This window comes from Geotrypetes seraphini, chromosome 6 (genome assembly GCF_902459505.1).
Source record: "Geotrypetes seraphini chromosome 6, aGeoSer1.1, whole genome shotgun sequence".
Taxonomy (NCBI): Eukaryota; Metazoa; Chordata; class Amphibia; order Gymnophiona; family Dermophiidae; genus Geotrypetes; species Geotrypetes seraphini.
The window spans coordinates 186,330,657-186,344,715 of record NC_047089.1 but is presented as its reverse complement, the minus strand read 5'-3'; the positions used below and the strand labels follow the sequence as shown (position 1 = coordinate 186,344,715).

Sequence of the window (14,059 nt, the reverse complement as noted above, 5' to 3'; positions counted from 1 at the left end):
GACATAAGCATGGCAGGAGAGGGTACCATGACCAAGAGGTAGTTGAGATTGTGGCCATCTTACTACTACTACTACTAATTATTTCTATAGCACTACCAGATGCACACGGCACTTTACAGAGTCACAAAGAGTAAGAAAACAGTCCTTGCTCGAAAGAGCTTACAATCTAAACAGGCAAGACAGACAAACAAGATGTCATGGATACAGTTAAGGGGAATGGTTAATCAGCTGGCTGGGTTGGAGGGCAGAGGAATAGGGTTAACGATTGAAAGTTATATCAAAAAGGTGGGTTTTCAGTCTGCTTTTTAAACAAGGGAAGGGAAGGGGCTTGACGGACAAACTCGGGAACTGACTACAGTTCCCACAAATTCTGGATTCTTCTGATGGCTTCTGCAAACTTTATTCACATAGGCTATGTTAAATAGTTCATTGCAGGCTTGTAAATTTTGCTTCTTAGGTTCCAGGTTTGGGTGTGCCCTGCCCTAGACTAGTGTATGTGGGTTTATCCTCCTTCCTTAAAGGTAAACTACCACTATTCTAAATTGCAAGGCATTCCTGTGCTTTGCTGATTACTAATTCTCATCATCATCAGTGTACTGAGCTCAATCATCCATCCAAACACTCATGATTCAGCTCTCTCCTGAGCCTTTAATGGTAGCTGCTGACTCAAAGGGGCGAAACTCGGGTAATTTATTCCAGGCATAGGGGGCAGCTAGATGAAAGGAACGAAGTCTGGAATTGGCAGTGGAGGAGAAAGGTAACATTAAGAGTGACTTATCTGAGGAATGGGAGGGGTATAAGGAGAGAGAAGCAAGGAGAGATATTGAGGGGCAGCAGAATGAACACACTTGTAGGTCAGCAATAAGATCTTGAACTGTATACGATGATAGATAGGGTGTCAGTGAAGTGACTTAAGGAGAGAGGTGACATGAGCGTAGCGAGGTTGGTAGAAAATGAGTCGTGCAGCAGAGTTTTGCACAGATTGCAAGGGGGAGAGGCGACACTGAGGGATACCAGTTAGGAGTAGATTGCAGTAATTTAAGCGTGAGGTTACGAGAGCTTGGATAAGGGTCTGGGTAATGTGCTCAGAGTGGAAGGGGCGAATTTTGGTAATATTGAAGAGATAGAAGTGACAGGTCTTAGCAGCATGTTGGATATATGTAGAAAATGAGAGGTCAGAATCAAAGATGACTCCAAGGTTGCAAGCAGAGGAGACTGGAACAATGGCAGTATTATTTACTCAGATGGAGAAAGGAGGAGGAGGAGCAGAGGGTTTAGGAGGAAAGAGGAGCAGCTCAGTCTTGGACATATTTAGTTTCAGATGACGGCAGGACATCCAGGCAGCAATGTCAGCCAAATAAGCAGAGACTCTATCTTGGACTTTAGGTGAAATTTCAGGTGTAGTGAGGTAGAGCTGGGAGTCATCAGCATAAAGATGATACTGGAAGCCATGGGAGGAGATCAGGGCACCGAGGGAAGAGGTGTAGAGAGAGAAGAGGTCCTAAGACAGAACCCTGGGGTACACCAACCGCTAGCGGGGTAGCAGCAGAAGAGGACTCTCAATACATACACTAAAGGTGCGTTGGGAAAGGTAGGAGGCAAAGCAGGAGAGGACAGAATCCAAACGACAGCATATCAAGGAGTACATAAGAACATAAGAAGTTGCCTCCGCTGAGGCAGACCAGAGGTCCATCTCGCCCAGCGGTCCGCTCCCGCGGCGGCCCATCAGGCCCATTGCCTGAGCAATGGTCCCAGACTATCCCTATAACCTACCGCTACTCTTATCTGTACCCCTCAATTCCTTTATCCTCTAGGAACCTATCCAAACCTTCTTTGAAGCCTTGTAACGTGCTCCGGCCTATCACAGCCTCCGGAAGCGCGTTCCATGTGTCCACCACCCTCTGGGTGAAAAAGAACTTTCTGGCATTTGTTTTAAACCTGTCTCCTTTTAATTTTTCCGAGTGCCCCCTTGTACTTGTGGTTCCCCGTAATCTAAAAAATCTGTCCCTGTCTACTTTTTCTATACCCTTCAGGATCTTTAAGGTTTCTATCATGTCTCCTCTAAGTCTCCGCTTTTCCAGGGAGAACAGCCCCAGCTTTTTCAGTCTGTCAGTATATGAGAGGTTCTCCATACCTCCTATCAGTTTAGTTGCTCTTCTCTGGACTCCCTCAAGTACCGCCATGTCCTTTTTGAGGTACGGCGACCAATATTGGACACAGTACTTCAGATGCGGTCGCACCATTGCACGATACAGTGGCAGGATGACCTCCTTTGTCCTGGTCGTGATACTCTTCTTAATGATACCCAACATTTTGTTTGCTTTTCTTGAGGCTGTGGCGCACTGTGCCGACGCCTTCAAAGACGTGTCCACCATCACTCCCAGGTCTCTTTCAAGGTTACTTACCCCTAGCAGTGATCCTCCCATTTTGTAGCTGAACATCGGGTTCTTTTTCCCTACATGCATGACCTTGCATTTCCCTACATTAAAGTTCATTTGCCATTTTTTGGCCCATTTTTCTAGCGTCGTTAGGTCCCTTTGCAGATCTTCGCAGTCTTCCATGGTATCAACCCTGCGGTAGAGTTTGGTGTCATCCGCAAATGTAATAACTTCGCAATTTGTTCCTGCCTCCAGGTCATTAATAAATATATTGAACAGGAGCGGTCCCAGCACCGACCCCTGCGGATTTACAGTATCAAAAGCAGCAGACAAGTCAAGAAGGATAAGGATAGAGTAAAGGCTCTTAGATCTGGGCATGAACAAGTCACTGCAGACCTTAGTGAGAGCAGGCTTTGTGGAGTGTTGGGGGCGAAAACCAGATTGTAGAGGATCGAGAATCTGTGGAGTTGAAAGGAAGTCCAGGCAGCGACGGAGAATAGCACACTCGAGTATCTTGGATAGGAATGGAAGAAGGGAGACAGGGTGATAGTTGGACGGGCTTGAAGGGTCTAGCGAGGGTTTTTTTAGAAGCAGCTTAACCACCGCAGATTTGAAGGTAGCAGGGACAGTTGCAGTGGAAAGAGATAGATTGAGAATATGGCATATGGGAGGTTTAACAGTATGTGAGATGGAGGTCGAATAGAGGGGTGTGAATAGGGTCTGAGGGGCATGTAATAGGCTTGGATGAGGACAGAAGTTGTGCAGTTTCTTCCTCTGATTACAGAGAAGGCAGAAAAGTCAGCAGTAGCTGGGGGGGGAGACAAGCGGGAGGGGCTTCCTGAGCTGTTCGGATGAAGGGGAGGTACGAGGTTGAAGTAGAGAATGACATGGGGAAAAATTCTGTCCCCATCACCGTCCCGTCCCCGGACCACCATGCTCTGCACTGCCCTGTCCCCACTGGTCCTTTCACCACCCCGTCCCTGTCTCTGCCGTCCCCTTCACCGCCCCGTCACTGTCCCCGTTGTCTCTTTCACCGCCCCGTCACCATCTTCAGCGTCTTCTCCTCTCCATCCCCCCATCCCCAACACCCTTCATGCGGCTCAGCAGCTCCCTCCCGCTGGCCAGCCGTGCATTTCCCTCCCTCCCTCCCTCCTTTTCCCTTACCTTTTCTTCTTGAAACTGGCGATTTCTATAAAGCTACGAGCTGTATTACAGCCGGAGCCTTGAAGTCGCGTCGGGTTGCCTGCTTGAAAAATCTCCTCCGATGCAACCGGAAACAGGAAGTTGCGTCAGAGGAAACTTTTTCCAGCAGGCAACGCGACGCGACTTCAAGGCTCTGGCTGTAATACAGCTCCAAGCCTTATAGAAATCGCCAGTTTCAAGAAGAAAAGGTAAGGGAAAAGGAGGGTGGGAGATGCATGGAGAGCCGGCGGGAGAGAGTGGGCTGCCAGATCGAATCCTCGTTCATCGCGCGTTCACTACTTGTTCACCGCCCCGTGCTACCATTCACTGCTCTGCGGGGCGGTGAATGGCCTTGTGCCCGAACTCGCGGTGACCTTTTTTTTGGGTCACCGTTTTGGTGGGTTACCCGCGGCTAGCCGCGGGTAACAATCACCGTTCTCTAGGTTGAAGTTCATGAGAGTAGATGGTAGGTAGAGGAAAAGGATTCCACTTTGTAGTGAACTCAAGGGCAATCTTGTGAACCTTGTCATGAAAGTAATCAGCCATAATCTAGGGGGAGAGAGAAGGAGGGGTCGGAAGTGGGGGCACTTTGAGAAGGGAGTTAAGCGTGGCAATGAAATACTGAGCAGAACAGATAGCCCATTTCGGGTACCATTGTGCACTTTCTTTCAGAAAATCACCACCGCCCTGCTCATTCTTGGGAACACCCTTGCCAATCATTGTAAACTCCTCCCCTTCACCTTTCCCTACACACCGCTCCTTCGGACTGGAACTAATTAACCAAAACGGAGGGTTGTTTTTTTAATCCCACCTTGTCTTTGAGAGAGAGAGAAAAAAAAGAGTTCTGCTTTGGGGTTTTATTGGTTTCAAGGTTCGATCCCTCCGCCCCTTCGTGTTTTTAATTGGACAGCGGTGCCCTCTATCAGACGTGACTGTATTTTGCCTATTTAGGCACGTCATTTTCCGCTTTTCGCTTCTTTTTCCTTCGCGCGCTCGGAACGTTTGGAACTCTGGAAAGGGGAAAAAAAGGATAGGGCCGCAGCCCTTCGATTCGTAGACCCCTGACAGATAGAATCAGTTTTTTTCCCCCCACCTCCCCTATCACCATGGCACTTCCACGCTGCTTCTTCGACATTACCGCCGACGATGTCTCTCTCGGCCGAATTATTATGGAGGTATTTGACAATAATAGCTATAAAGAACATTTAGTGTAAAGAAAATTAATTTTTACTGCTGTGTTAAATGATCTGGGTAATAAAATGAAGGGTGGTTTCAGGCTCGAGATACTCCACATCTGTTTATCTCCCCTCCCCACAAAGAAAAACCACTGCGCGACAGATGTTTTGGACTAACGAAAACATAATTCTAGTGGCGCAGGGTTTTTTTTCTTCCGTTAAAAAAAAAAAGGTGGTTTTTGACGCATTCCTAAAATGGCCTTATTTTCTCTACTTTATTAAGTAAGTGTGTGTGTGTGTGTGGGGGGTAATTTGTCCAGAGAGTTGGGTGCAGAGCAGATAGAAAAGTCGTAATCGCTGAAAGGCTCCATCTTCCCGCGCAGGGACGGGGCCATTTTGCGAGGAATGCGGATTTAAAAAAAACTGTTAAAGGTTCTATGCTGCAGGTTCATCACTTTCACCTTTATAATGTATGTATTTAAACTAAACAAAAGGAAGGCTGGATGGGGAGGCGAGTGGGTTACAAATGCAAAAAGGGGGGGGGGTGAAATAAAGCTTCCTTAAGATGTAAATCTGCTCTTAGTCCGTAAACATTGTTTAATTCGCCCTACCTCATTTTGCTGTAGTGGCTTTCTTCTGGTTAAAATGCATCTGAATATATATATATATATATAATGGCTCTTTATTCCCGAAATCAAAGGGGTCGTTTCCTTATTTAAATGGTGTTTGACAAACTAACGCTTATATTTCTCAATAGACAGCCTTTAATAGCTGTGATGGCATGACTTTAGATTCGGTAGCATCACGTTTTGTTTTACGTCTTACTTTTTATGTTTATATGGAGCGTAATCTTGGTTAGTGGTAAAAAAAAAAAAAAAAAAAGAAATTGCAATTTCCAAGTGTGCTGCCACACCCTGTGTGCCGAGAGAGAGAGAAGGGGCAAGCCAGACTCTCTCCTCCTCCTTGTGGGGAGGCTCTAGCAGATTAAGAGTAAGGAAAGAAAACGGTGCCAATTCCGCATAGCCTGGAGGAGCTGAGGCGTCGCTTTCCTGTCCTTGCCCTTCTGTTGAATTTGCTCGAGGTAGCAGGGTTGTTTAAACACTGGCTGCAGGTGATGTTCACGGGTTTCCTGTCACCTTTTTGTGTGTGACCCTTACTAGAGACAAAGAAAAATGATTCGTTGAAAAACGTTTGAGGTGAATGTTCTAAACAGTAGCTACTCTAAAACAGGCTCCGCCAAACCTGAGCTTGGTGGTATTGATACCCTTAGCACATCTGCCTGGCTTCTACTGTTATTAAGTCCAGGTCCTTGTATTCGATGTGGTTCAATACATTCTGGATATCTTAATTTTGTATTTCACGGGGGTTAGACAGTTTAACCTCTCCCATTAGGTAGGTGTGACTAGTGGCATGCTACCTGGACTAAACAACATTGCTCCTCCCTGTTTTTTCTTGCCTTAGATTCTAATAGGCTAGGAGTTAACTTTCTTTTTTTTTTTTTCCCATTATTTTTTATTTTCAAATTTTACATAAAGTGTACAAAATATTAAAATACAATTGATAAATACATAGTATCACTTTTATTTCTATTACATTATATATCTAAAATTTAATTTTCCCCCTCACCCTCCCCCCACCCTTTTATTACTTTAATATAATATTTTTAATTTTCAAATTTTACAGAAAGTGTACAACATGTTATAATACAATTGATGAATATTCAATAACATTTTTATATCTAATACATTATGTTCTAAATAAATTTTATCCCCTCTCCCTCCCCCCACCCTTCTATTATTTTTCAATCATACCTTAGATATTGTATAATATATTATATCATATTGTGTAGAAATTATTTTCCTTACCCCCCTTTCTAAGAGAACCATCTCTACTTGGCTAGCAGACTGCATCTTCGCATATTGTCAGGCTGGGCTGAGGCTGCAATGCTGTGTAATAGCCCACAGTGTATGGGCTATGGCTGCCTTGGTAGCTCATTTCCACTTTGCATCTATTGAGGAAATTCTGCAAAGTAGAGCTACTTGGTCCTCAATCCATTAATTTATTTCTTACTACTATTTAGAGCACAACTCCAGAAGACAGTTTGGGCAAGCAGTTCTGCAGAATCTATACTCTACTTAAGTGGTGCCCTAAAGATTGAGGTGACATTGCATAAAATCATTTTCTTGACCTCTTTGAAACTCCCCCCAGAATATAAATGATGATTTAACATTTTTTCTGCGTACAGTGTGCTTTGTGGGTTTTTTAAAATTTTTATTTTATTGTTGGTAAATCATTTTGACGGTCATTTTAAAAGTAGTTCGCAAGCCCAAAAAGTGTGGGCACCCCTGCTTTACTTAAAAGCCAACTTTTCCTCCAGTCCTATAGGGTTTCGCCAGGATCCTGTATTTTCGTTTAACAGCTCTTCCAGAAACATGATCACAGGCAGCTTGGGAGTTCCATGTGTGAGAATTATTCCTGCTTATTCTTGGCTAAAGCAAATACTTTACCTGTAACAGGTATTATCCCAGGACAAGCAGGCAGCATATTCTTGACATGTGGGTGACGTTATCCACGAAGCCCTGTTGCGGACAGCTTTTCAAGCAAACTTAATTGAAGATCTCAAGTTTACTAGTGCTGTGCCACGCATGCGTGTGCCTTCCCGCTCAGCTAGAGGGCGCGTCTCCTCAATGTGGTCCTCAGTTCTTAGTTTTCCGCGGAGCCAGAAAGCCCTGTCTCTCTTCTCTGCGATCCTGAGTGCCTTTCTTGCACCACGGCTTCTTTTCTTGTTTTCGAGTCGGAGGTCGCTGTGCTCTGCGTCTTTATTGTTTTATTGCCTTTTTCAAAAAAAATAAAAAAATAATTTTTTTGTTTTTCCCTTCTTTCCGCGACCGGGATCCCAGTTCTTCTGTGGCCGCTCAGCCTTGCATGTACCACGGCCCTCATTCTATACCATATGTCCCGGCCTCTAACCGGGTTTAATAAATGCACGCAGTGCGGTTGGGTTATTTCTATCCTTTGCCTCGGTGTCGATCACCCTACGGACTCCTGCCCTCGTGCCACCCTTCAGCCTCAGGCTCTTCGTCGACGTCGGGCGAAGATACGTGATCTCTTCGCCATGGAAGCTGGTAACTCCTCGACCCTGGTCTCGACGTCGGCCTCGAAGACCTCAGTCCCGAGCAAGTCTCCCTTGACCTCGAAGTCCTCGGGGGCTCTGGCTTTGAAGACCTCTGCTTCGGGTAAGTCTCCTCTGCCTCCTTCAGGTTCAGCTCAGCTACTGAAGAAGCCTTCCTCGGAGTCTCTGGCCGCCCATGCAGTGAGTGTAGTCCTGCCAGCCTCGACGAGACCTCCTTCCAAGTATGCCTCCACTTTAAGGGAATACTCTACATTGAGGTTGCTCTCATTGGAGTGCATTGGGGCACCAGTACGTCTGAATCCTTTGTTCAAGGATATGAAGCCGATGTTCGAGGATATGCTTAAGGCTATCTTAACCTCGCAGATCTCCTCAGCTTTAGCCCAGCTTGCCTCTGCCTCGACCTCGCTCATTGCGGACCAGCCTGAGCATCGTGCCAATGGCTCTCGAGGCAAGTTGTCTGTTTCGACGCTTGTCCTCGAGTGATTCCTCGCCTGTTCCCTCGAGGCGGACTTCTCCTGCCACCCGGCCTCGTGCGAAGCACCGGTCGAGACGTGCCTCATCCTCGAGGCAGAGGTCTGCGAGGCGGCCCAGGGATTCTTCCCCAAAGCGGGGTAGGTCTCCGGGCCCTCGCACTATGGGGTCCATCAAGCCGTTGGACCTAGTACTGTCTGACCCTAGTCTTCTCCGCTCTCCTGTGCCGCCTCAGTCCCTGGTAGAGAGCTGCACGGGAACGGGGACGACGGGAATCCTGCGGGTTCCCCCTTCGGGTCAAGGGGATCCCGTGGGGACGCCCCCTAGGCTCGCGGGGATCCCGTGGGGACGCCTCTGAGGGTCGCGGGGTTCCTGCAGGGCTGGATGTACTAAGCCGTGCGGCTTTTCTCCCTACCTGCTCTGCTTGCAGCACAGAGCCGAACGGAAGTCTTCCCGACGTCAGCGCTGATGTCGGAGGGGAGGGAGGGCTTAAACAAAGCCCTCCCTTCCTCCGATGTCAGTGCTGACGTCGGGAAGACTTCCGTTCGGCTCTGTGTTGCAGGCAGGGTAGTGGTTACCAAGGGAGGGGGCGGTCCGCCCTGCCCTGGGTGCAGCACAGCCGGCCAGGTCCCCTTTTGTGGCGCTTTCCCGACCGACCGACAACAGCCCTGGTCCGACAAACCTCCCTGCCCTTAACCGCGAATCTAAATTACCTTCTTACAGCAGCTGTAAGAAGGAAATTTAGATTCACGGTTAAGGGCAGGGAGGTTTGTCAGACTGGGGCTGTTGTCGGTCGGTCGGGAAAGCGCCACAAAAGTAAGGGGACCTGGCCGGCTGTGCTACACCCGGGGCGAGAGAGAAGGAGGGGGAGAAGGACGCTGAAAGCACTGGGGAAGACGGGGGGGTGGGAAGACACTGAAAGCACATGGGGAAGACAAAGGGGTGGAGAAGGACGCTGAAAGGACATGGGGAAGACTGGGGGGGATGGAGAAGGACGCTGAAAGACCATGGGGAAGACGGGGGAGAGAAGGACGCTGAAAGGACATGGGGAAGACAGAGGGGGGAGAAGGACACTGAAAGGACATGGGGAAGAGAGAGTGGGGAGAAGACAGAGATGCCAGGCTATGGGGGGAGCGGAGGGAAGAAGATGGGTGCCAGACCAATTTGGAAGGGGGGAGAAAGGGAGAGGCACAGTAACAGAGCAAATGGAAGACGCAGAAGGAAGAGAGACAGTGGATGGAAGGAACTGAATGAAAACATAAGGAAAGCAGAAACCAGGCAACAAAGGTAGGAAAAGAATTCTATTTTTTTTTTTTTTTGCTTCAACATAAAGTAGTATATTAGTTGTGTTTATAAAAATTTATAAACAAAAGAGGCTCTGGTAGAAACCCGTTTACAAAGTATGTATTCTTCCCAATTAATATTTCCAAATTAATAAATTCTTTTTGCTTATTTGTAAATGAGTTTCTACCAGAGCCTTTAATTCAGTAGCATAATTAAATGAAATAACTATTTCTGAAGTTTATAGGGACGGGCGGGGACGGAGGGGATTCCTCCCGTGGACGGGTAGGGACGGAGGGTATTCCTCGTGGGGACGGGTGGGGACGGAGGGATTCCTCATGGGGACGGGTGGGATTCCTCACGGGGACGGGTGGGATTTCTGTCCCCGCGCAACTCTCTAGTCCCTGGACCGAGGGGCTCTGAGGTCGAGGACTCCTGCCTCCCTCCGATGTCGACGGGTCTCTTCTCCCCGGGGCTTGCTGGAGCGGGCTTCTCGGATCTCCGTCCCTCGGACCCCCGGGTCCGCGCCTTCCCGGGTTTCTAAACTCAAGCCGTCATCGACTCCCCCTCGTTCTTTTAGTGGGGCCTCCTCAACGTCCATGCTTGTTGACACTGATGTGCCGGTGCAGTATTCGAGGGAGGCTTCCCCCTCATTTTCTGCTGCCCCGAAGTCTCGCTCGGCTTCCCCCTAGGGGGGCCTTCTGCGGGCAAGCCGTCCTCCTTCACCAGGTTTGTGATGGACATGGGCAAGACGCTGCAATTGGACCTCCAGTTTGATTCTAGGTACACCAAATATCCGAAACCTTGGGCAAGAACTTTGAATGAGTACGAAGGACCACCTTGTCATGATGAAAGACAGTAAAAGGCCGGTCCGGAACCAGAGCTTGCAGCTCACTGACTCTGCGAGCAGACGTGAGAGCAACCAGGAACACCACCTTCCAAGTGAGGTACTTCAGAGGAGCCTTATCAATGGGTTCAAACGGAGTTTTCATCAATTGAGCCAGAACCACATTAAGATCCCAAACCACGGGGGGCGGCTTGAGTGGAGGATGAACATTAAAGAGGCCCTTCATGAATAGCGAAACCACCGGATAGACAGAGAGCGATTTCCCATCAATCGGCTAATGAAAGGCAGCAATTGCACTAAGGTGGACTCGAATAGAAGTCGATTTGAGACCAGACCGAGACAAGTGGAGCAAATAGTCCAGCACGGAAGCAGACACAGCGGCTCCATGCGAAGCGAAGCACACCACGCAGCAAACCTAGACCATTTCTGGGAGTAGCATTGTCTAGTAGAACTTTTGCGAGAGGCCTCAAGATCATCCCACACCAACTGAGAAAACCCGAAGGAGGGATTCAGATGGAAAGGAACCAAGTGTAGAGACTGCAGATTGGGATGCAGCAGCGAACCCCGACTCTGAGACAGAGAAGGAAACACAGGCAGAAGCAGAGGCTCTCTGACACTGAGTTGGAGGAGAAGGGAGAACCACGGCTGCTGGGACCATCGAGGAGCTATCAAAATCATAGTGGCGTGAGCCGACTTGAGCTGCACGAGAGTCCTCAGAATCAGAGGAAAAAGAGGGAACGTGTAAAGAAACCAGTCCGTCCAATCCAGAAGGAAAGCATCTGCCTTGAGACAATCCGGGGAGTAAATCCTGGAACAGAAGTGAGGCAATTTGTGGTTGAGGCAAATAGATCTATTTGCGGCGTCCCCCATCGAGCAAACACCTGGTGCAGAATAGAGGCATGGAGCGACCATTCGTGTGGCTGGAGAAGACGACTCAACCTGTCCGCAAGGTAGTTGTGCTCTCCCTGGATATAGACTGCTCGAATGAAGATGTTGTGGCATATCGCCACTCCCAGAGTCGAAGAGCCTCCTGGCAAAGAGATAGGGAACCCGTACCCCCCTGCTTGTTTACATAATACATAGCCACCTGGTTGTCCGTGCGTACCAGGCCAATCTGATCCTGAAGCAGATGCCGAAAGGCGACCAGGGCATTGTAAATGGCCCGAAGCTCCAGCAGATTGATGTGGCAGCGATGTTCGGCAGTCAACCAATGACCCTGGGTCCGGAGGCCATCGAGGTGAGCCCCCCAGGCATATGCGGAGGAGTCCATCGTTAGGACCTTCCGTGGCGGGGGGCGTGAGAAAGAGCAAACCTCTCGAAAGATTGGAAGACTGCATCCACCAACGGAGCGAACGCCTCAAGGAGGAAGTCACCGCAATGCGCTGAGAGGCAGGATCCCGGTCCTGTCTCCACAGGTACGCCAGGGTCCACTGAGGTATTTGGAGGTGAAGTCTGGCAAAAGGAGTCACATGAACCGTGGAGGCCATGTGTCCAACAGGATCATCATCTGCTTGGCGGCAGCCGTGGACTGAAGGGAGACACCCCTGCACAGGTGGAGGAGGGCAGCCTGCCGAGATTGAGGCAGAAACGAGCGGAGGCGAACCGTGTCCAGCAAAGCCCCAATGAACTGCAGACTGAGAAGGGCTCAACTGGGACTTGGGAAAGTTGACCTTGAAACCTAGGCGCTGAAGGAATATAATAGTCTGTTGGGTCGCTGAAATAACCCCCCCTTCGCGATGGCGCTTTGATAAGCCAGTCGTCGAGATATGGGAATACCTGAAGACCCTGCGACCGCAGGGCCACCACCACGTGGCATTTGGTGAAGACTCGGGGGGACGAAGCGAGCCCGAACGGGAGGACCCGATACTGCAGGTGAAGGTCTCCCACCTGAAACCGAAGGAACCTGCGAGAGGCCGGGTGGATCGGGAAGCGAGTGTAGGCCTCCTTCAGGTCCAGAGAGCATAGCCAGTCCCCTTCGTCCAGCAGGGGGTACAACGTGGGAAGAGAGAGCATACGGAACTTCTCCTTGACCAGGAACTTGTTCAGCCCTCGGAGGTCCAGGATAGGTCCCCGGTCTTTTTGGGGGACCAGAAAGTACCGGGAGTAGAACCCGGAGCCCCGCTGACACAAAGGGACCTCAGTTCGAAGGACACTCTCCTGGGGGCCGGTCTGGAAGCGGCGCCCGGAAGTGCAGGGAATACCCCTCTCTGATGACGGAGAGGACCCAATTGTCTGCAGTTATCAGTGCCCAACGGTGAGAAAAGGCACGGAGGCGGCCCCCCTTTAGGCAGAAGAGAAGGCTCGAGGATGGAGGGGGCCGGCCCACTCCAACCCAGACAGTCAAAAGGACGGCGCAGGCTTAGCCGTCGCCGGGGCCTGAGGCTTCTGAGGGGCCCTCTGCTATTGCTGATGCCGAGGAGGCGGCCTGGAAAACGCCAGCATCGATTTCTGGGGATAGCACCGGGAAGGCAATTCGTACGACTTAGGAGGAGCAGGCTTCGCTTTGTGTCGGACCAATGAGGCAAAGGAGTGCTCATGTTCAGAGAGGCGTTTGGTGGCTGCCTCGATAGAGTCAAAGAGTTCGTTGCCCAAGCACGGGAGATTCGCCAGTTGGTCTTGCAGATTCGGGTCCATGTCCACGATGCGGAGCCAAGCCAGGCGGCGCATGACTACCGCAAAGGCGGAGACCCTGGAGGAGAGTTCAAAGACTTCATATGTCGCCTGAAACATATAAAGTCGAATCTGCGACAGCGTATCCAGGAGCCGGCGAAATTCCGTCCGGCAATGGACCGGCAAATCATCCAGAAAGGAGGGCATAGATTTAAAGCATTGTTTGAGAAAGGATGTGAATGTAAAATTGTAGTTCAGAACCCGATTCGCTATCATCGAGTTTTGGTACAGGTGCCTGCCAAACTTATCCATAATCCGGCCTTCCCGGCCCGGCGGGACAGCCACGTAGACTCGGGAAGGATTGGACTTCTTCAGAGAAGACTCCACCACCAGGGACTGGTGGGAGAGTTGAGCCTTCTCAAAGCCCTTACATAGGACCGTCCGGTACCTGGATTCCATTTTGGACGGAATGGCCGGGATAGCATAAGGAGTCTCCAAATTCTGGAAGAAAGTCTGCTGCAAAACCAGATTCAAAGGGAGGCGGAGATTCCTTGGGAGGATAAGAAAGCTCCATCTCCGCCAAATATTCTCCTAAATTGCCAACTCTCCCACCGTCCCTTCCTAGTTAGCTTGGAGGTCACCCACATGTCGAGAATATGCTGCCTGCTTGTCCTGGGATAAAGCCCAGTTACTTACCGTAACAGGTGTTATCCAGGGACAGCAGGCAGATATTCTCGCAACTCTCTCACCTCCCTGGGTTGGCTTCTTTGCTAGCTATCTGAACTGAGGACCACGTTGAGGAGACGCGCCCTCTAGCTGAGCGAGAAGGAACACGCATACACAGTGCAGCACTAGCAAACTTGAGATCTTCAATCAAGTTTGCTTGAAAAGCTGTCTGTGACGGGGCTCCGTAGATGATGTCACCCACATGTTGAGAATATCTGCCTGCTGTCCCTGGATAACACCTGTTATGGTAAGTGTG

The 14,059-nt window shown here is 49.6% G+C and overlaps 1 protein-coding gene across 1 annotated transcript in view; it reads left to right on the top strand.

The window, feature by feature from the left end:
* The first annotated feature begins 4,457 nt into the window (after nucleotides 1–4,457).
* Nucleotides 4,458–14,059, top strand: part of LOC117362448 (peptidyl-prolyl cis-trans isomerase-like) — a 73,418-nt gene continuing 63,816 nt past the window's right edge. The window contains exon 1 of the mRNA XM_033948825.1: nucleotides 4,458–4,735. Coding sequence (XP_033804716.1) covers nucleotides 4,667–4,735 — 69 coding nt within the window. The 5' untranslated portion in view covers nucleotides 4,458–4,666. The remainder of the gene's footprint in view (nucleotides 4,736–14,059) is intronic.